The sequence below is a fragment of the Fusarium flagelliforme genome (assembly GCF_020744385.1).
Source record: "Fusarium flagelliforme strain FIESC 12 MPI-CAGE-AA-0113 chromosome Unknown B0J16scaffold_2, whole genome shotgun sequence".
Lineage (NCBI taxonomy): Eukaryota > Fungi > Ascomycota > Sordariomycetes > Hypocreales > Nectriaceae > Fusarium > Fusarium flagelliforme.
This window is the reverse complement of record NW_025763504.1, coordinates 4,817,630-4,838,526: the sequence shown is the minus strand read 5'-3', so window position 1 is coordinate 4,838,526 and position 20,897 is coordinate 4,817,630. Positions and strand designations below refer to the sequence as shown.

The 20,897-nt window shown below is 49.6% G+C and overlaps 8 protein-coding genes across 8 annotated transcripts; 5 read left to right on the top strand and 3 right to left on the bottom strand.

Moving 5' to 3' along the window:
- The first annotated feature begins 421 nt into the window (after positions 1-421).
- Positions 422-2,466, top strand: B0J16DRAFT_334929 (uncharacterized protein). The gene is made up of 4 exons (XM_046127012.1): positions 422-1,123; positions 1,185-1,275; positions 1,332-1,715; positions 1,789-2,466. Exons 1-4 carry the CDS (start codon positions 833-835, stop codon positions 2,187-2,189), a joined length of 1,167 nt encoding a protein of 388 aa, XP_045987214.1. The 5' UTR covers positions 422-832; the 3' UTR covers positions 2,190-2,466.
- Positions 2,467-3,586: 1,120 nt separating this feature from the next.
- On the bottom strand, positions 3,587-5,602 carry B0J16DRAFT_369431 (WD40-repeat-containing domain protein). The gene is made up of 2 exons (XM_046130273.1): positions 5,084-5,602; positions 3,587-5,029 (listed from the first exon to the last, which is right to left on the bottom strand). Exons 1-2 carry the CDS (start codon positions 5,283-5,285, stop codon positions 3,762-3,764), a joined length of 1,470 nt encoding a protein of 489 aa, XP_045987213.1. The 5' UTR covers positions 5,286-5,602; the 3' UTR covers positions 3,587-3,761.
- Positions 5,603-6,227: 625 nt separating this feature from the next.
- On the top strand, positions 6,228-6,635 carry B0J16DRAFT_316971 (thioredoxin-like protein; the record flags this gene model as incomplete). Its single annotated transcript, XM_046125349.1, has 1 exon — positions 6,228-6,635. The coding sequence occupies one exon, from the start codon at positions 6,228-6,230 to the stop codon at positions 6,633-6,635; it is 408 nt and encodes a 135-aa protein (XP_045987212.1).
- A 653-nt stretch (positions 6,636-7,288) lies between these two features.
- Positions 7,289-10,929, bottom strand: B0J16DRAFT_75563 (WD40-repeat-containing domain protein). Its single transcript, XM_046134436.1, has 3 exons — positions 10,330-10,929; positions 9,937-10,097; positions 7,289-9,868 (listed from the first exon to the last, which is right to left on the bottom strand). The coding sequence occupies exons 1-3, from the start codon at positions 10,469-10,471 to the stop codon at positions 7,307-7,309; spliced, it is 2,865 nt and encodes a 954-aa protein (XP_045987211.1). The 5' UTR covers positions 10,472-10,929; the 3' UTR covers positions 7,289-7,306.
- Positions 10,930-13,783: 2,854 nt separating this feature from the next.
- On the top strand, positions 13,784-15,776 carry B0J16DRAFT_75520 (uncharacterized protein). The gene is made up of 2 exons (XM_046134435.1): positions 13,784-14,099; positions 14,371-15,776. The coding sequence occupies exons 1-2, from the start codon at positions 14,019-14,021 to the stop codon at positions 15,499-15,501; spliced, it is 1,212 nt and encodes a 403-aa protein (XP_045987210.1). The 5' UTR covers positions 13,784-14,018; the 3' UTR covers positions 15,502-15,776.
- Positions 15,777-17,257, top strand: B0J16DRAFT_75496 (NADP-dependent oxidoreductase domain-containing protein). The gene is made up of 4 exons (XM_046134434.1): positions 15,777-16,138; positions 16,195-16,205; positions 16,257-16,314; positions 16,359-17,257. Exons 1-4 carry the CDS (start codon positions 16,052-16,054, stop codon positions 17,097-17,099), a joined length of 897 nt encoding a protein of 298 aa, XP_045987209.1. The 5' UTR covers positions 15,777-16,051; the 3' UTR covers positions 17,100-17,257.
- A 43-nt stretch (positions 17,258-17,300) lies between these two features.
- On the top strand, positions 17,301-19,205 carry B0J16DRAFT_316966 (uncharacterized protein; the record flags this gene model as incomplete). The annotated part of the gene is made up of 1 exon (XM_046125348.1): positions 17,301-19,205. One exon carries the CDS (start codon positions 17,301-17,303, stop codon positions 19,203-19,205), a length of 1,905 nt encoding a protein of 634 aa, XP_045987208.1.
- A 512-nt stretch (positions 19,206-19,717) lies between these two features.
- Positions 19,718-20,880, bottom strand: B0J16DRAFT_316965 (uncharacterized protein; the record flags this gene model as incomplete). The annotated part of the gene is made up of 2 exons (XM_046125347.1): positions 19,718-19,897; positions 19,948-20,880. The coding sequence occupies 2 exons, from the start codon at positions 20,878-20,880 to the stop codon at positions 19,718-19,720; spliced, it is 1,113 nt and encodes a 370-aa protein (XP_045987207.1).
- Positions 20,881-20,897: the final 17 nt, after the last annotated feature.

Sequence of the window (20,897 nt, the reverse complement as noted above, 5' to 3'; positions counted from 1 at the left end):
ACAATCCTAGTCAATCTCCTGGCTTAGTACATCTTCTTAGGTACGCTACAGCACAGTACAGTGACAACACAGTACTGCCGTCGTCCCTAGGTAGAGTCCTCCACTCGGGCGATTCGATGGATGCGCTCAAAGTACGCCACGCGCGTCCGCCGCACCCATGAAAGTGTCTTGGCAAGGATTGGATATCGACACTCTGTGCCTGAGCCAGAGCTTGAACTGCCAATCGCTGTAGCCCCTTTCATTCTATTCATGTACTTATCCACACCTTCCACCTTGGAATCTTCGGTGGGTGAGCTTTGACGTATGTAGACACCCTTCGCCAACCCACTATCCCCGACCACCCTCCGGTAGCGGGGATATGCACATAAGCATCACATTCACTTAATGGCTCTTACGCGGCGCCAGGAAAACAGTGGGTAGGTCCCTTCCCTTACTGGGATATTTGCTTAGTCGAATTGAATATGGCCAAGTGAGCCAAGAATTGACAGAAGCCCCCTTTTTCCTCACTCCCATTGCATCGATTGATTGCCTTGGCTTGCACCGCACAGTACCGTCGCAGTTGTACACCCTTCTCTGTCTTTTTCTTTTTTATCCTCTGCTTTATCCTATCCACTTGACTTGGCATATCCACGCTGGCCCTCTGGCAATTGACCGGATCGATTTAATCTGGTAACCGGGCTTTCATTTCTTGTCCTGCGCAATCGCTTATCATTGTATTCCCTTCTTGAAATTCGTCACTTTCTTGTCACGACTTGAATAACGTTGAACGACTCGCTGCCGTTCGTCCACTCTTTACGATCTCTCCGTTTGCGACCGATTCCACGACGTAGCCATGGCCAACCAGAACAAGAAGAATGACGACTTCGTAATGACCAACATGTCTGAAGGTGCCAACGAGAACAACATTGGCGACGGTGAGAAGGAGAACGACTCCCTTGTTGGACGCGGCCCTGGCACCAATGCGCTCCCCGCGCAGCCTGGAGGCTTCATGGCCAAGGTTGAGAACAGCGGTCCTTTCTCTATTCTTGCCTACTGTCTCTCCTCCATTTCCATGACCGTCGTCAACAAGTATGTCGTTTCTGGCACTTCATGGAACTTGACTTTCTTCTATCTTGCGGTCCAGGTAAGTTTTCACTGTGCCCCGCGTTTCAGGAATAGGGTCTAATTTCGTGTCCTAACTTTAGTCAATTGTCTGTATCGCCGCCATCACAGCATGCAAGCAGTTCGGTTTGATCAAGTCCCTCGCTCCTCTGGAGATGGACCGCATCAAGAAGTGTAGGTTCCAATTCCTGCCCGTAATGGAGGGGCAATGGCTAATACGACATCGTCAGGGTACCCCATTTCGCTCGTCCTTGTTGGTATGATTTACACAAGTACCAAGGCCCTGCAGTATCTCTCGGTGCCTGTCTACACCATCTTCAAGAACTTGACTATCATTGCCATTGCTTATGGTGAGGTTCTCTGGTTCGGTGGCTCCGTCACCCCTATTGCTCTTAGCTCTTTCGGTCTCATGGTACTCAGCTCCGTTGTTGCTGCTTGGGCTGATATCCGTGCTGCTATTTCCGGTGATTATAGTGCCACCACTGGTGATGAGGATGCGCTTGCGACCTTGAATGCCGGTTACTTCTGGATGGCCATGAACGTCATTTGCTCTGCCTCTTACGTCCTGGGCATGCGCAAGGTCATTCACAAGATGAACTTCAAGGATTGGGACAGTATGTATACATGTCATGGCAACTCCAGCTAGAGAAGCCTTTTCTCATGAGACATTCGCTAACATGTTAACAGCCATGTACTACAACAACCTTCTCACCATCCCTGTCCTTGTCTTCTTCTCGCTCGTGACTGAGGACTGGTCCAGCGCCAACTTGGCTAAGAACTTCCCTGAGGATACTCGCAACCGCATGATGGTCGGTATTATCTACTCTGGTCTTGCCGCCATCTTCATCTCTTACTGTTCCGCTTGGTGCATCCGCGTCACCTCCTCCACCACCTATTCCATGGTCGGTGCTCTCAACAAGCTGCCTATCGCCGTCTCCGGTCTCATCTTCTTCGCCGCCCCTGTCACCGTCGGATCCGTCTCTGCCATCTTCATCGGTTTTGTTTCCGGTATTGTGTACGCCTGGGCCAAGGTCAAGGAGAACGAGGCCAAGAAGAATGCTCTTCCCACGGCCGAGAACTCAAAGTAAACTTGATATTGGACGTAGCGGCCAATTGGAGTTTACTTCCTACGCATGCCAAAAAGCAATTTAGCTATTCTGCCATAATCTTGGCCAATCTTTCATTCTGGTCTTGCAGGACCAGAAAACGACAATTATGTGCCTTTCCATGGCGCTTGAACGACAAACGTAATGTAGACATTTTTTGTATAACGTCGAGAGCAGCAGCTCGCAATTTTGATGGGGTTTTAAGGTGTCATTTAAAAGCGTTTATAGACCTGATTCAATACAAAGTTAATCTTGAAAATATCTTCATAACTTGTGATCTGTAACTCGGCCATCATGACGAATGATGGGAATTGAACAATAAGCAAGCTCAACTCCATGACGTCTGCTATCAATCGAACATAGTATCAGCCCTGTCGTTTAGTTTACAAGGGCCATTGGTTAACGTTCGGCGGCGTGTTCTGGGCCTAGATCTCACATGGCATGGCATGTTGCACAAAAGAAAGCTGCATAAGTCCAACGTTACATCCCATGCATAGAGTTTCTTTGCTAACACTCGTGTACTCCGATCCCGTAAACAATCCCAAGTCTCTGGTTGTCAACTCATCAGTAACAATCCATTTACGAGAGTGATAAAGCCTGTGACTCAAGGTATGCACCGAACCTTTATCTCGTCTTCCAGAACAATCGCATATATCTCGTATACAAAGCCCTGCGGTTCAACTTCCATTCAGCCGCAAGCTTCTCACTCTCAGCCCCGTTTTAAGAATATCGATAGTCACACAACATTCTTGGATGCAAAGCTGACATTCCAGCTGTGAAGGCGCATTTCTAGAGGCTTCACAAATCACACCCCCTTTCCAAAACGCACAGCCAATATGGCGCCACCACTCGTAGGAAGCAAAAAACAAAACTCCGTTTTGAACCGGAAAGCGGAAATAGCAAGGAGGGTTTACCCGCTACCGATGGGTCGGTTTGGTGCGAGTTCCTGAGTCAGTTGTTTAGCGGTTGGACCCTGAGATGAGAATTAGTCTCAGCTCTAGGTAAAGATGCAATTTCGATGTGTTCTTATCAAGTATAACTGGTATCCGCAGTTTCTTCACTTATCGCATAGCCTCGCGGTACACCGGTAGGCTAATGTAGTGGCTAGAATGGGACTTCAGTTGAGATGGTGAAGCAAGCTAGGGGAGCGCTATCCAGGATTCTCATCGGGGAAAGCAAGCCTCTTCTTATTTCTCATTCATCCCCGATACACAATGACGTCTCGGCGCAGAGCCCCCGAGTAAAGAACCGGGAGGCGCTCTGGGGAAGGGGTCTAAAATGTGCTTTCATCTAGTAGACTTGGCATGAAGGTTATGAGATCTCGAGTTCACAAAAAGGGGAGACAATTAGTCGGGTTCACAAATTTCAACAGGATGTGTAAGGTCCAATTCCAAAACGTTCTCATTTTATCTATCAAATCAATAACGTAGATTTCATTATACGCCGTGCCAAATGCCGTTCAATCAATAGCAGATTCCTCCTTGGAACCTGTCTAAACTTTTCCATCCTAGTCGTTTCTCCCAGAGAATAAACTCCCGCGTGCAAGGACGCAATCTATACGCTGATCGTCCTGAAGACACTGAACTCCTCTCCTGTGGCGACCAAGCTTCCGGTGATCTGGGGGTGCCAGTGCACCTCCTTGGCGTCCTTGAGGTAGTGCACGAAGAGCAGCTGGGGCGGCACATCCTTGACGCCGGCTGTGTCCTTGCTCTCCTCGTCGTCCAGCTCGACAGCCAGATCCCACAGGGTGACGGTGTTATCGCCAGCGGCAACGGCAACGATGGAGTCGTCGGTGGGATGCCACTCGATACTGGTGATTTGCTCCTTGTGGAAGTTGAAGCTGGCAATGGGCTGAGGGCTATCTGAGCTGGCCTTCCACTGTCGGAGATCCCAGACGGCCCATGTACCGTTGTCGTCACCGGAGGCGAGGAGGTGGTTTTGCTGGCGCGACCAGGACATGACGTTGACGTCAACGGGGGAGACCTGCATGGTGAGAGCAGGCTTGCGGGACTTGGTTCGGACGTCCCAGACTCGGACAGTGCCGTCACTGGAAGCAGAGGCAAAGACATTGGCCTCAGATGGTGACCATTGCAACTCCTCGACACTGTTTGTGTGGCCCTGAAGGGCTCGGTTGTCAGTGACCCAGCCGCCTCCGTCGGTGCGTGTTGTCACGTAGATAAGACCATCGTTGTCACCAGTGATGAGCTTGCCGTTGGGGTTAAGGGGAGACCAGTCCAGAGCATAACCCTCACTCTTGTGTGCGCGGATAGTAGAGACGGGCTTGTTCTGCTGGGCGGAGATGGTGGTACCAGGGTTGTCAAAAGAAGCAAGGTGAGGAGTAATGTCGTGGATGAAGACGTCGCTGGACTCGGTCATAGTAGCAGTGAGAGTTGTTCCAGGTCGTCCAGCCTCCTGGCTGGGCATCTGGTGGGCGCGGATACGGTTGGTAGTAGAGTTGAGAGGGATGGACTTGCTCTCCAGGATAGGATCAGAATCCTCATCGTCGTCGTCCTCAGAGTCGGAACCCTCGTCGCCGCGGTCCATCTTGCTCAGACCACTGAACTTCATAACCATGATCTGGTTATCGGAGGCCTTGGCATTCTCGGCCTGGGTACCAGAAACAGTGTACATAGTGGCAGGGTAGGCCTTTCGGTTGTCGCCAAGACTGTCGCGAACAATGTCGAAGGACAGGCATGGCCAGGGTGTGCTAAGGTTGTGCAGCATCTCGTATGTAGACAGATCGGGAGCGAGGGTCTGGCCGGGCTCGAGTTTGCTTCGTCCGACGATGAAGGTTCCTTGATCTTGATCAACTTCCATAGCGTCTGCAATTCCTCATTAGACCATATCCTTAAATTCAGAGTCAGTATATAACTCACCCTTCTCCTCGGCCTCGCGCTCAGCATCAGGTCGTCCATCAACACCAGCCTCAAGAATCTCATCTTCACTCTCAAACTCGTCCTCGAACTCATCTTCGAACTCGCCCATCTCCTTGGTGTTCTCGTCAATGTCCATCTTCTCAGGGCGATCTCCGCCCTTGAGCGCATCGCCGTGATCGGCTTCGGCTGTTCGCTTCGACATGATTTCGGGTTGGTTGTTGAATTATTACTTGTGGTGATCTACACACTTTGAAACCACGAAAAGACTGAATTTTTGCTATCGCCGTCTTTATTTGGTGCCCCTCCATGGCACCAGGAAAAAAATAAATTGGAGACCAAGGGACCCCGCCATGACGCGGGGCTGTAGCCGATGATTTACCGGCGCAGAGTTTAAGCATGGCTGGTGTGCGATGGATTGAACTGATTGACAAGACAGTTATATCCTGATGATTATTTTTTCATGAACATAATTCAAGTTCTGGTATTGGTAGCAACTTGGTGTATTTGTTGTTTCGTTCCAAACCCCCTAAGATCTTGTGTGTCTAAAGCCAGTCAGCCTTGATTTAATGTCAAGTTTCAACGTGATACCCTGTAGACTATCGGACTGCTGATAAATTCATGCGCCGCCCCATCCACCAATTCGGTCGTATTCGCAGATCCGGAACTATTGATTCCAAATGGTTTGACACGCATTGAATACATGCATCATCCCCTTGCCTCGGCTTTAACTCCATTTTGACTCAGGTGGCATCTTGACACTGCTTTTGTAAGCATCTAATTGAGATTCCATTCACTCACTGCACCGGCACTCGGGGAAACGACCCCACGCACGTCACCCACGCCCTCCGAAATTTCTCAATTTGACTGATTGTGCCATACAGCCTGGCTCGTTCATCACCTACCGACTCCCGCTTCCGGGCACAGTAATCAATTAATCGCCAACTTGGCTGGAGCTTCTAGAAATTCTAATCATCCATTGTCCACTTATATATAAACGTATCCACTCCTCCACCGTGACAGTAGATCCAAACTCGCATTGTTTTCTACCCCTCCATCGAAATAGTTATATAAACCGAATCCCCCACCAAAACCCCTCAACTTCTCATCAACACCAAACAAAATTTCAACTTAACAAACCTTCACAATGGCCTCTCCCGCAGACTCCCCCGTTCACAACATCACCTCCAAGGCTCAGTTCGACGAGCTCGTCAAGACCACCCCTTACGTCGCTCTCCAGGCCCACGCCTCGTGGTGCGGTCCCTGCAAGGCCATCTCCCCCATCTTCAACAAGCAGGCCGTCGAGCACAAGTCCGACAAGTTCGCTTTTGCCAAGTTCGACACCGACGATGTTCCCGACCTTGCCTTTGAGCTCGGCATCCGCTCCATTCCCGCCTTCTTCTTCTTCGAGAACGGCGACAAGGACAGCGACCTGCTGGGTGCCGTTCCTCCCAAGCTGACCGCCGCCATCGGCGGCTACGCCGCGAAGGCCAAGGGCGGCGCTGAGGAGAAGCCTGCCGATGAGAACACTCTTAAGACCGACGAGAACTTCTAAATCAGAATTTCCACTCCAAAGAACGAAAACATTACAAGCAACGGCGTTAGAAAGCGCAGGTTCGCAAGGATACCCCTAGAAACGAGGCACGTCAGACGGGCAACAAACATCATCGCAATTGCACGAATCATCATGGCCTCGGATAATGGCTATGGGTCTGCATGGGCATACGATTTGAGCGGGATGGCCTGCACGGTTAGCTACAAATAGATCTCATTACTTCATTGCGCATGTCACTATGAAAAGGTGCTCTTCGTGTTTTTGTCCTTCTGACTGATATTTTCACATTGTATAAAAGGGTTCCGACAAGTAAATGTTCGCTGTGGCTTGCTGAACGCCGTGTAATGCGAGAACTCAACTCTCGCTTTGCTATGATCTCGGATCTCATGCCTTCATCATACTCCTGCTTCTCAAGAATCCTCCCATCAACCACCTTTTTCGATCCTCCTCCTGTCAGATTCCTGTTATTCATCTTCAAGATAAAGAAAAGCCAAGTGTGTTATGGTACATGTTGTAAACGCAAATACTCCATCAGACGCCTTTCCAAATGGTATACGGCCGAGGCGTGGAAAAAAAAAAAACAGCCAAAAAAAAGAAAGAAAAAAAAAAACTCCAACTCCTTCGTATGCTGCTGAGAGAGATCAGCTCCGAATCACCTTCTAATATTGCGACTAAACAACAGAGTTCGTCGATTCATCGCTAATACGGCCGACGCCAGAGTCCACCCGTTTCTTAGTCGGGGTGACCTGGTCATGCGTGTCGACTTCCTCCTCAAATCCAGTTTTGTTATCGCTTTGCACCGATAACCTCGATGTCAGCCTGGGGCCGGCTGACTTGCGTCGGTTAGCTATTTCTTCGCGAGTTGGCTTCGAGTCATTGACGCCCATGCTCATTCTTGGGGACGATCGATCCCTGACGCTGAGAAAGTCGCTGCCTGAGCGAGTATGACCCGGGTTTGGAGATGCATTGGGGCTTGACAACGCAGAGGAGTGTCGGAGACTCTGACGGGAACTTCTCCATCGGCTTAAATTCCAAAAGCTGCCCTCCCGATCGTTCAGGCCATCGGAGTCTGATGCGCTGATGAGACTGAAGCTTGGCGTTGGCGGACTCGTGATACTGTTTCTATCCCGGTCTTGCGATGCCCTGATTGTGGTACGGTGCGACATGCCACTGCCAGCAGGACTTGTCGGGGTTGGACGAGTGATCGGACTCGCTGCGTAAGGTTGTTTTCGAGATTCTGCAGCCAGATTCGCAGCTGAATTGACAGGTGATTGAGTCGGCTTATTGGGGGACATAGACCGTTCGCTTCGTGCTGGTGTGTTTAGACTGGGTCGGCCACCATCGATATCTTGCCGCCAACTGTTAATTCTGTCGGAAGCGTGCTGGAGTTGAATAGGATTAGGACCTGGAATGGTAAGAGAACCACGTCTTGATTGCACACGACTGCTTGCACTCGTTCTGGTCATAACACTTCCGCTTCTTCCGACGCCAGACAAACGATTCGACAACCTAGAACCTGACTCCCACAGTCCCTGCTGCCTCTTCTTATGGGCGCAGTCCTGCCGGAACACCTTGATCTTGCCGGTTCTGTCAGTTGTAATAATGATGTTTCCGTCAACATGCCTGGCCCGCTCGACATATGCAGGCGTTTCCTCTGGGCGTTTGCTGCTGTGTAGCGAGTCACCGTGTTCCTCCTCGGAAGGGGCTGACTGACTTGCTGTGCTCTCCTCCAAACTTCGCAAAGTCACGGGTGGTGGGTTGCATAGGTCGTAAATAGGATCACCCGACGCGCTTAGTAGCTGTCGACTCTTCGCAGGTGCCATCAAAGCCGTGGTGACGACTTCGGGGTGGGCGTCGAATGATTCATAGGGTTGTTTATCCTTTATCTCATCCTGGGAACCAAGTTTCCAGATGTAAGCTTTGCGATCCTCACTTCCACAGATGATGTAGTTGGCGTCGTCACTGAAGCGTGCATTGATCTGACTTGACTGGTTCTCCAGTCCCTTATACTTGACCTGAATCACCTTGTCATTCAGATTGTAGATTCGAACTCGCGAATCGTTAGAGGTGACGAGAACTTTGACTTGTCCAGCGTCAGGCCCTTCGGGTATGGTCATAGTTCGGATGCCTGTGATCTTGCTTCCTTTGGCATTCTTACCCCTCGAGGATCGAACATGAATTTGATACTTGAGCTTCAATCCCTCGGTTGTGTAAAAAGTGCACAAGCCGCTGAGCACGCCACAAATAGCTATGGTGCCATCGGGAGAGAATGCTACAGCAGTGATGAACTCGCCTACTGACGTCTGGAAAGCCACGTTCTTATCTGGAATACTCCATAACCGTAGTTGCGCATCCAGCGATCCTGCAAGAAAGAATCGATCATCTGTAGGGTGAAAGGCGATCGAAGTAACCAGATCCTTGTGGACAAAAGTGCATAAGCAGTCATTTCTGCTCATATGCCACAACTTGACTGTTTTGTCCATCGAAGACGAAAGTAGGAAGTTGTTCTTGCTCCAGCTCAAGGCGAGCACCTCGCCCGTATGTTCCTTGAACTCCCGTACAGGTTTGGTACGGAAGACTGGAGCACTGAGCTTCTCGCCATCAGCACCGTTCTGTGCTTCTTCTTCCTCATGTGCCTTGCGTTCCTCGGGGGTCGAAATAACGGCAAAAACTCGCACGATCTGGTCCTTCCCAGCAACGGCCAAGTATCGTCCATCCAAGCTAAACTCTGCCGCCCAAATTGCATCACCACCTCTGAGTATCTTGCTTCCAACTGCTGTCGCTACCGCTCGGCCGTGCGTGTTTTGGTGCTTGTGTTCGGAGGCTGTAAGTTCTTGTGCGAGGAACAAATGGTTGTATTCTCTTTCTTTCTTGTTGTGCGCCTTGACTCGAATGTATCGGGGAGGCTCCTTGTGTAGTGGGATGTATCCGCCGCCTGCACCAACGACGGAAGTGAGAGCCCGGGCATAAGTTCCATCGGTTCGTAATTCACCCAACTCGGAGTCGGAGTCGTGCACGTCGTCATCTTTCCTCCAACTTCCACGCATTCCCAGTCGGCTAAGGAAAGATACACCTTTCCTTCGATCCTTGCTAGAATCTTGAGGAGTACCGGGAAGATTGCCGAGTTCAGAGCTTTGCCTCTGATTGTTGTCACTTTCCGATCGGCCTTGGCTTCTTAGTCTTTGCGCAATAGTAGGCTCTCCAGTGTTGCTGTTAGTTCGCAGGTATATTTGCTGGCCATCCGTGTTAGTCGTGACCTAGCCACACCCCAACCACATATTCAATGGTCGCAAATACTAACCGTGCTTAAGGGGTCAAGCCCAGCATTAGGAGGAGGGCTTGGCTGAATCGATTTAAACGATGGTCTCTTGTCTTTTGTTTCTTTTGCATTCTGTGAGCCGGACAGAGATGGTTGTGTAGTCGAGAGCCTGCTCGATGGGAGGTCTAGTGAAGTACCAGCACCTTTGACTAATCGTAAGCTTACAGAGTAATATAGTAGCATGTATAGGCAGCTTGATATTGGCCAGTAGACTAGAACCTGAGGTGCATATGAAGCTCCTATTGCAATAAGTCCCTGCATAAGCCGGACTAGAGCAGACATGCGCCTCGGTATTCTTATAGTAGGGTACTGTGACTTGGCCATAGGACCAGATGGAGGGGCATGGGTAAGAAGAAATATATATAAAAGACGTACCTTGTGAATCGGAACGAGCAGCGAGGCTCTGGCGGCGCACTTGAGGCTCAGATTCGGGAAGGGTGGAAAGGGCTGAAGAGTCGCGTCGTCTAGACAGACCACCCTCACCCCGGACAGTAGAAAATGACTTGAAGGCCGACATCTTCCATAATGCGTGGGCAACCAGTCCCTAGAGATTTTTTTCGCTCTTTTTGCAAAAGATAGACCGGATTGCGCGGGCGGTCGGCCACGCGCAAGTTGTGGGAGGAGTCCAGTCCGTCCCCGACTCCGAGCAAAATGCAAGTCTGGACTGGGTGGTCTTGGCTGACTGACGGACTTGAGAGATGGAGACTCGTGGGGGTGTGAACGAGGTGGGCGTGGCGGAGACCGGGGTTCACGAGCTCCCAGATCGAATCCGAAAGGTCCGAGAGCGAGGTACGAGAGGAGGGAGCGAGTGATGAGGCTTGCTTCAAGGCAGATCTCGTTCTTGTACTTTAAAAGAGGTACTGAAAAGTACAGCAAAGATACCAAACTTGACTTGGTGTGTTGTTAATGAGGCCCTTGGTGGATATTTGTCTCCTGTCTCCTATTCGCATGAGAAGGACAGGACTAATATGCAAATGATGTTAGTTTGTATCCAGCTGAGTGAGGGTCCAATTCCAGGCGTGTCAGACAAGTAAGTAGTGGTGGATTATGACAGGACAGTGGTTCAAGGGAGACAACGACAAAAAGAGAGGCAATGCTTTGCGAAGGAATGTGAGTTTTAGGATGTTGTGTGTCCTTTTTTACTTTTGGATGTCGAAGATAAAATAACTCAACAATTTCAAGAAAAGAACCAGGTGCAAAGTGTAGCAGGGCAACCAGAAATTATTCTTTGCATTGGCTTTCTTGAAACCAGCTTAAGCGAAAACGAAGGCACTGGCGGGGTTGGTGGTCGGGTCTGGTGGGATGGTGGATGCGACTGGCGCTGTAGTGCGCTGGGGGACAGCCCCCGGGGCGCTGCACAGCAACCGGAGTCCCCTAAGGACGGATGGAACTTACAGCGTAGTGGGCCGACAGGAGCTGTAGGCTTGACCAGGACGGTAATAGTGTTGGATATTTCTCTTTGTGGCGCGTGATATAAGAATAGGTAGGTAAGGGGGAAAGGAGTGGAAAGGGGCATCCAAAGAAAGAGGCTACGAATAAGAAAGGGGAAAGAGCCTTATGCTAGAGCTGAGAATAGGATGGCAAAAAAAGATGAGACTCCTGTGGATGGATGAGCAGCTGATGCGTTGTATGAGAGAAAGGATCCAATGGAGAGATGGATGTCAGCAGCTACCTCACCCAAGCTCGGGTATAGAAGAAACAGGTAAGCACCGAATTTGGTCTGGACTGCGCCGTTACTGCCAATGTGAATCGAGAGAATTGAGCGAAACAAGAACAAGACCACTGAGAGAAGAGAGACCACTTTGTCTTGTACTGTAATTGTATCACACCTTTCCCGGCTGCCGGCTTTGTTTGTCTGGTCTGGGGTTATGGCAAGGGCATTGGATGGGACCCAAATGAGGTAAGACAAGACTCAAGCGCGAAGATCTGGGAAGTGAGAGCATCAAATCAGGATCCTCTCTAGGTAGGTAGGCTGTTCATAGGGCAGAGAGCCGATTTGGCAGGTGGTGGCTTTCACCAGGACAACTCTCTAGCGTAATTCTGGACTGGGCTATGTCAAGCAGCGATTGCATTGATGGCAGTGTTTCTACGTAACAAAGTGGTAATGGCAATTAATCGCAGACTACAGTGCTAAGGCTGAATGATCAACGGGCAAGCTTTAGGTGGGATGGCCTCTGCCACAGTTGACTCTCCAGTCGAATGTGAGTCCGCGGCTTGGTGCTGTACTGGAGTGGCTCACCGCACAAACCCATCTTGGCATGAACACAGGGTACAGTACAGTATGGAGTACATGAGATGCAAGGTGTAGTAGAGACCTGCGAATGAGACAATGATATCCAGACCGCAAGAACTGGGAGATAACAAGTAAATAATTGTGGCGTGTTTCAGAAGCTTATCATGACAATGTCTCGGATTTAAACGAATTGGTGATATCTTGGAATGCTATTCTCATCATGAGATCCAATAAATGGCAAAAGCAAGTCATGAGGAACCGTCTTGAGGTGCATCCGCGTATTCGGAACAGAGAATATGCACTTACACTTACACCAACACGTGTTACGGGCGGGTAAATGGGCATTCTAACTTTTGGCATATTGAACTAAATTTCGGTCAAGACCTAATTCACTTGTCATCTTTTAACGTCCTGTCATGGTCGGCCTCAAGCAATGGAGAGGGAAACTCACTACACTGTGCTGTAAGAGCACCTGCGTCATCATGCCATATGTCGCTGGTCATCTACCTAATAAAATCAAGAACATCATTTAAAAGAAAACGCATCCTTGACACCTGCTGATCTGACGTCGTACATCTCGATAGTGCAAGGCACCCGAATTCTCGTACGGCTTTGAGAGAAAACAAAAAACAGCGAGACCCTGGTCAGTACCGGAAAGTCAACTACGTATGCCGAGCATATGAAATGTACCAGTGAGTCTCTCGCGCATTTGTCTCACTTTAGATGCATGCATGCAGGTAATTATTCCATAATTCCCTCGTTCAAGGTAAGGATTTTGCTATGGAACCCGATGTTACATGGACAGTACGTGTGCGTAAATTTCGCCAAGAAGATGATGTACCTGTTGTACGTACGTCCGTGGATCATCTGGTGCCGGTCTTCCAGTGGTGAAAGTGAGGGTATTGCCAAGACCGCTGTACCTAGGCCTACTAAATGAATGGTGTCGAGTCAAGAAATCGTTCCATTTTGTGTCCATATAATTAAAACAAACACCTCAAAAACCAAACTCCGCAAAAGTTTGGGTGTAAGTTAAAGAGACACCGAGTTGGGTTACATGGGTTACATTAAACCTCCGCCGTCCGCGGATTTTACTGTACTGCGGTCTTTTTTTATAGTTCAATCAATAAATGTCTGATTACTCCACATTCTGCACTTCCAGACAGAGTTCTCGAACATCCATGGATTTAATGCATCGGACATCTGTGGAGCATCGTCTAAAGTCTGAATATCCACCCACAAACTCAAACCAATCCCGTGCCTCTTTATTCAAACGGACTGCTCCCAAAACCCCGTCGGGTCGGTCATACTCAACCACCGACCCCGAACAACGACATCATCGTCGATTTATCCTTGTAGACTGACTCAAAGACAACGACAACGACAAGATCTAGTCACGATATTCAGAGCAACTACCGGCCTATCAGACAACTACCGCCAAGGTACATACACAGTACACTGCCGGGACACACCTGGTATTTGCGATTTTACTGTCAAACCTACCGTTGAGCCTCAAGCTCTGCCCGTCTTGGCTTTTTCTATTCGAAGTGGTCAGCCAAAGTCAGCGCCAGTCCAGCCTTACTGGTCTTAGCTCTTAGCCGCACAACATCGTCTTAGGCCGACTTTAGATTTGGGTTTTGGGTACCTATCAGTGTATCGCTATCATAGTCATCATCAACTCAACTACCATCCTTTGTCATCATCGAGGGAGACAGCTTCAGAAGCAGACAGAACGGGCCAACTCTTGTTTATCGCAGTCTTAGACTCACCGAGGTCCGAGGCTTGAGATCCATTTTCACATTTCAGCTTCCAAGCCACAGAAGCACAAGCAAAGATGAAATTAGTCTCGCGCAAGGTCCCAAAGACCCTCGAAGATGAGACCGTCTCTCTTCTTCCCGAGGATCCCGAAGATATGGTAAGCAAACCGTCCCCCTTGTTCCTTGCGACTCTCAAACTTTGGCTTCTGGCGAAGCTGAACCTTAGACCCTGTTCCTCTCTCTATCGTTACCCCTCCCCCACCATCGTTGTCACACCCTCGTCTCATCCCATCTCAATTTACAGGATGCTGCATCTACAGCACTCACCTTATCCCACATGTCTTTCTTCCCTTGAGCCGTTATCTGTTCCGGATCCCACCGATCTTCACCGCTTGTGACTTTGAGACAAGACGCTAACATTATTGATAGTGGCATGCATACAACCTCATCCTACCAAGCGATATCATCCACGCTCATGCCATCCGCAAAGTAACCACAACTTCAAACACGGGAAGTACGGCCTCTGAGCGTGTTCACACGGAATTGGCTATCAAGGTCAAATCCACCTTCTTTGACCCCATTATCTCATCACTCCGCGTCTCTGGCACTGTCGTTGCGGAGAATCCCTATGTTACCCTAGGCTCTCATCATACACTTGACCTCGAGGTCAACCGCCCATTTACCATTATCAAGCCAGAAGGATGGGACTCTGTCTCAAGAGCTGCTCTCCAGGAGACTCTGTCCGATGACAAGGGTGGTGCCATGGCAGCTGTGGTTATGCAAGAAGGACTTGCCAACATCTGTCTAATCACACCGTTCCGAACCGTCCTCAAGGTTCGGGTTGAGAGTGTGATCCCCAAGAAGCGCGATCTTGCATCAGATCAAGATGCAGGCATGCGTCGCTTCTACGAAAAGACATTATCAACTCTTCTCCGAACAATGGACTTTACAGAGCCACGACCACTGCTGATCGCCAGTCCGGGCTTTGTCGCCGGGGATTTCAAGCAGTATATCACCAACAAGGGGCGCGATAAAGCAGACAAGTTACTTACAGCTCTGGCAAAGCAGGCCACAGTGATTCACTCCAACTCTGGTCATGTCCACAGTTTGAACGAAGTCCTTAAGAGCCCAGAAGTCCTTTCCAAAATGAAAGACATGAAGTTCGCCCGTGAGACACAATACGTCGATCAGTTATTCGATAGGCTCAAGTTGGACGACGGACGTGCGTGGTACGGTACCTCTGTCGTCGAGAAGGCTGTCAAGGAAGGTGCCGTAGGGCCAGGCGGCGGTGTCCTGCTGATCAACAACTCATTGTTCCGAAGTGAGGATCTTGCCCTTCGAAAGAAGTACGTCGCTTTGGTCGAAAAGGTACAGAACGATGGCGGCGAGGCGAGAGTTCTGAGCAGTGATCATGAGAGTGGTCAACGCTTGAGCATGCTAGGTGATATCGCGGCCATCCTCAACTATCCTATGCTAGGCCTTGACGAAGACGAAGAAGACAGCGAGGAAGAGGAGGAGAAAGAACTTCAACTTCCCAGCATGGCGGATAATGTTATATAAGGGAATGATGATGCAAAAAGTTATATAGAAATGAGATATGAATTGATTCATATCATGTCTGTTCAGGTGACGTTACCCTGTACATTTGGAGTTGGATAACGTTGTTTTAGATACCTACCTTCCGATACCATAGACTTGTTATCATATGTACTACGAATTGATCATTTGCCTTTACCTTGGTTTCTTGAAACTGTTTATGAATATTTATCCTGCCGATATAACCGTAGAGTTGTTGTTCAAAGACAATTTCGTCGGTGCCGAATCGCCCATACAGCCCCCACAATTTCGCATTTAAACCCGAAGTCCGAATCAATCAATGAAGCCAACACAAGATCATCGCAATAAACTCACAGTTTAGACATAGTTTATCAATCTACATCAATTACAGGGATACGGAATTCGCGTCTGGTTTCGGAACTCCGAGCATGCTCAAAAAGAGATCGTAAATAAAACACCGTTGACGTCTTGGGCCAACTGCGTATAAGTGAATCATCATTGCGGCATCTGCCCCTCACTGCTTTCAACATCAACAACATCATACAAAAACCGCATGTCTTTCAGAATGGCTTCCAAACTCGCTCTCAGCTCTACCAAGAAGCTCAATTCCGGCTACGAGATTCCTCTTCTCGGTTATGGAGTAAGTTGTCCACTCAATCCTCCATTGTAGGCTCCCGTACTAACACTGGTGCCTAGGTCTACCAGATGTAAGTCTGCGTAATGCCTCGGAAACATGATGCACTGACCACGTAATTCAGCCAGAAGGATCAAGCAACTGAAGTTTGCAAGAAAGCACTTGAGATAGGATACCGTCATGTAAGCAGCCCAAGCTCAATGTGGTTCACAGCTGATACTTCTAGATCGACTCTGCGTCAGGATATCACAACCAGGGCCCTAGCGCAGCGAGTATCCAGGCATCTGGTCTTCCTCGCGAAGAAGTCTTCTTCACCACCAAGATCTTCACCAGGCAATTCCCTCTCAACTACGAAAATGCCCACAAGCAGGTAGACATCGCTCTCGACGAGACCAAGCTCGATTATATTGATCTTGTTCTCATTCACGCCCCATACGGTGGATCCGATGCCCGAAAGGGTGCCTGGAAAGCCCTCGTCGAGTGCGTTGAAGCCGGAAAGGTGCGCTCACTGGGGGTTTCCAACTACGGTGTTCATCATCTAGACGAATTGGAGGCATACATCAAGGAGCTTGAGAAGGAGCGCGGAGGAGCGGGCAAGGGAGGAGTCATCTCTGTCGGCCAGTGGGAAGTGCATCCTTGGATGACCCGACCCGACATCGTCAAATGGTGTCAAGAACGTAACATTGCAGTCGAAGCTTACTGCCCCATCGTGCGTGGTCAGCGATTTGACGACCCTAAAGTCAAAGCACTTGCAGACAAGTATGGCAAGACGCCTGCACAGATTCTGCTTCGATGGAGCTTGCAGAGAGGCTGTGTACCTCTTGTGAAGAGTGTTACACCCTCTAGAATCTTGGAGAATACTCAACTGTATGATTTTGAGCTTACGGAGGAGGAAGTGAAGGATTTGGCCACCGATGAGTACAGCCCTTGTGCTTGGGACCCGACCGTTGAGCCTCTTGAGAAGTAAACATCAATTAGTACAGCACAAACGACACCTAAAACCAGATAGAGTTCTCAACCAATTGCTATGTCGAAATCTTAACTGAACCTTAAAATGAATTTGGAGCTATATAAGAAGAAGTGGTTGTCTCGATGTTATTGTTGACGGACCCACGTGATCACGTTTCCACTTCGCGTCAGTCCCTCATCCCCGCGCGTTCCTTTCACTATGGAGCCTCAATCACTATCACCAATCCCTCAGCCCATCGCGCAAACTGGGCCAGATGTCGTTCCCAACACCGGAATGGCCCAAAGAACCTTTACGCTCATCCCGAAATTCCCGGGCCGGGATGAGTCAACAGACAAGCCGCCTCCACGGCCTATGACGTCGAAACAGGTCCGGAACGCATACAAAGCCGCAAATAAGGGGCCGAAACTCACGAGAGCGGAGCAATGGAAATTGGAAAAAGCAGAACAGGAACGGATAAAGAAGGAGTTTGAGCGGGAAAAGGCAGCGGCTAAGGCCAAGGTTGCGCGGGATAAGAAGAAGGAGAAGGAATTGGCAGAGAAGAAAGAGAAGCAAAAGAAGAGATTGCCAATTGTTAACGTTCGACCGAGTCAAGAGACAATTTCTTGGTTCGTGAGAGGTAATGGATCTACGAAAAAGAGGGATGCGCAAGGAAAAGAAGTCGAGAAGGCCGATGCGACGACCAACGAGGATAACGACAGAATGGACGAAACCACAAGCGCAAACGATCATGAAATGGAACAACCTGCTACGAAGCTACAGAAATTGGATGTTATACAAGAATATGAGGATGAGGAAGAATTCGATTTCGGAGATGTTGGAATGGAAGCAAGACCTCAAATTCAACCACCGACTTCCCCAGAATCACCGAGAATCGAGGCGGTACCACAAGAAGGACCAAAAGAAGACAATATGGCAGGAATTACGAAGGAAGTCACAGCAGTTGTTGAGCCTCAACCACCACCACCAAGACACTTGATACCAGAAATCGAACTGGAAGGGATGGACGACGAATTGGACGAGGATTTCGAAGAGGACCTTGCGCTCGGTATATTGGAAGACATCGAGGCAGCTATGGAAACGCCAAAACCCAATACAAGCTATGCTCCTGGACCAGCCCCTGAACCCTCATTCAAACCAGACTCTGCAGTACCAGCACCGCCAGTTGATAACATCAAAACGTCAGCGCCAAATCGGTACGCAGAGGATCTAGGCCTACATCGCCCGGCTTCACCAACGTTTGTCAAACCACCTCTTCCAAAGGATTATCCACGGCACCAAGAAGCACGATCTTCTTCCCCACCGCATCAGGAACCACCCATGAGCACGCAGACCATCCTGTACAACTTGGACGACTTCTTCCCCTCTTCCTCCCAGCAAGCACGCGAGCTTGAGGAAGATCTAGATGATGATGACTTGATGCCGTCTGTAGCCTTAAACCTTGAACCGATTGCGGAAGATGAGGAGGAAAAATTTGAGGATGCGGGACTTGAAAAGTCCCCTGAACAACCACGGCTACCAGTACTCGATCCTGCCTCTGATTCACCTCCACCGCCACCTAGACGCTTCTTTACTTCGTCGGGCTCGCATGAACGAATGTGTCTCGCTCTTCAGAGAAGTCGGCGCACAGCAGCGCTAGAACAGATTCAACAACGTGAAAGATCGAGAATACAGGCTGGTATGGCGCAGCGTGCTCAAGCCGAGAGTCGCAAAGTCGTCAAACCGCCTGAAGCGACCAGAATACCACCTGTGATTTCCAAACCTCCCACACAATCTGGCCTACACAGTCGACCTCCAAAACCCCCGATTCAGAAATCACACGTGTTGCACGAGAAACCTCACACTAACACACCCCCTCCGCCAAAGCGTATAGAAACACCAAAACAACCTCAACAGCCACCTTCTGAAACAACACATACATCACACAACAACATGCACACCACAAAGCATGCAGAACCACCAAAACAAACACCACCAGCACCTCCACTACAGGAAAACAAGGAGAATCAGAAGCCACCACCACTGGAGTCTTTTGCGCTTAGTGCTTCGCAAGAGTCATATGGCGGAGATTGGGTAGACGATATTGCACTAGAACTCATGATTTGACGAGAAGAACGGTTTGGATGATTACTACTGATGGAGAAGAATAACGACAATGGGAAATAGCATGCATGATACAGAATAATGGTCGTGGTGTAAGATGCTCCATGAGATTTTGGCGTTTAGGAAACTTACCAGAGGCAAACACTGGATTGTTGGCATATCACCCCCTTTTCGGGTGTGGGTGGCAGAACATGTTTTTGATACATCACATAGCGACGGCGTTTAGAATACAACTTCCTTATCAAACATGTCATACCTTAGCCGGAGAATTAGAATTTCTATTCATGACCAATTCGCTGTCTATTTCACGGTCAAGCACGAAATTTCGCCACCGGTTTAAAAAGCGAAGTCCCAGTAGCCCCAAGTTCGCCACAACTAGACCTCCAAAAAGAATATGCCTTGTGGTATACAGTCCTAAACGCCGATGCTATGCTCGCAGAATTCCTTTTCATTATTCATGGATTCGTAGCCCCAAGTCTCCAACGCACAAGCAAGGTATTGATCAGCCAGTTGATTTAGAGGAAAATTCCGACCCACTCCGTTTTAGCAGACACTTTGGAGTCACAATCGTCAACAGCACACCGGAGGTCGTTAGCTGCAACATGCGGCGGCCTTCCGTCTGGAGATCGGAAGCCTACACCGTCACGATTCGTTTTGGTGGGTTTTCTATTTTCAAAGCAATCGGCACAGTAGACCTGTATCTCGTTAGTTTCTGTTAGGGATATAGATAGGTCTGAAAACTTACATGTCCGCACTTCTTTAGAGCCCAGAAGTGATGCTCTCCAGGTGCTCGTTTGCGCTTCCCTTTCGCAGTACCAACCGAGCTCTGTGTTACAGTCCCCGTGGGGTCGTAGGCAAGTTCCTCGTTACAAGCCGGGCAGATAACCACGCTTTCAGATTCCTTCTCGGGTTCAGTACAGGTGTTGCGGGTGAAGCCTTCTCGGGCCGGCGGAGGCGTATCCATGCGTGGCTTGGGGCTAGGTGGGCGAGCGAAAGCATTGCGTGAAATGTCAAGGTTAGGCGGGTTGAATCCAGCACCACCCACACCCAGGATACCGGCCAGTCTCCTTAACGGGCCAAATGTAAAACCCTGAATTGGTCCAATAGCTGGTTGTTGGCTTAGGAATTCCAGCTCAATAAGCTCGTCGGATCTAGCAAACATACGCCCAGCATGGGGATAATGCCGTGAAGGTCGCTCTTCTTCGGGAGAGTCCAAAGTAAGGTCAATGACGTTTTCCGATCGACCAACAAATGTCCCATCCGTTCGCGCCAGCTGAGGCGGCGATATACGTTGCGAGTTCGTTCTTCGGGGGTTTCTCGTATTTTGTGACGTTTGTACCGATGGGGCTCTCGCTCGTGATTGTACTGGCGAATCCGGTTCCTCTGTAAGATCGATGACGGGTGCTGGCTGGGGCAGTTCCGGTGCCAGTATATTGCGTAGATGATGATCGGAATGCGGTTGAGGCGCTCTGCTTCGGCGAGATCTTATCGGGCGTCCCGCATTAGGGCGAGCGGTTTGGCGCGATCGGGGACGGGGAGGAGGAAACGCTGGAGGTGCCGAAGGGTTCGGGAGGAACAAAGACGGCTCGGCAGCATTGTGAGGTCTGCTTGGGGTGATGTCTAATTCTATCAACTCCTGATCCCCGAGTTCGAACAAGTCGTCACTGCTGGTAGCCATGTTGGTGGAAATGGAGG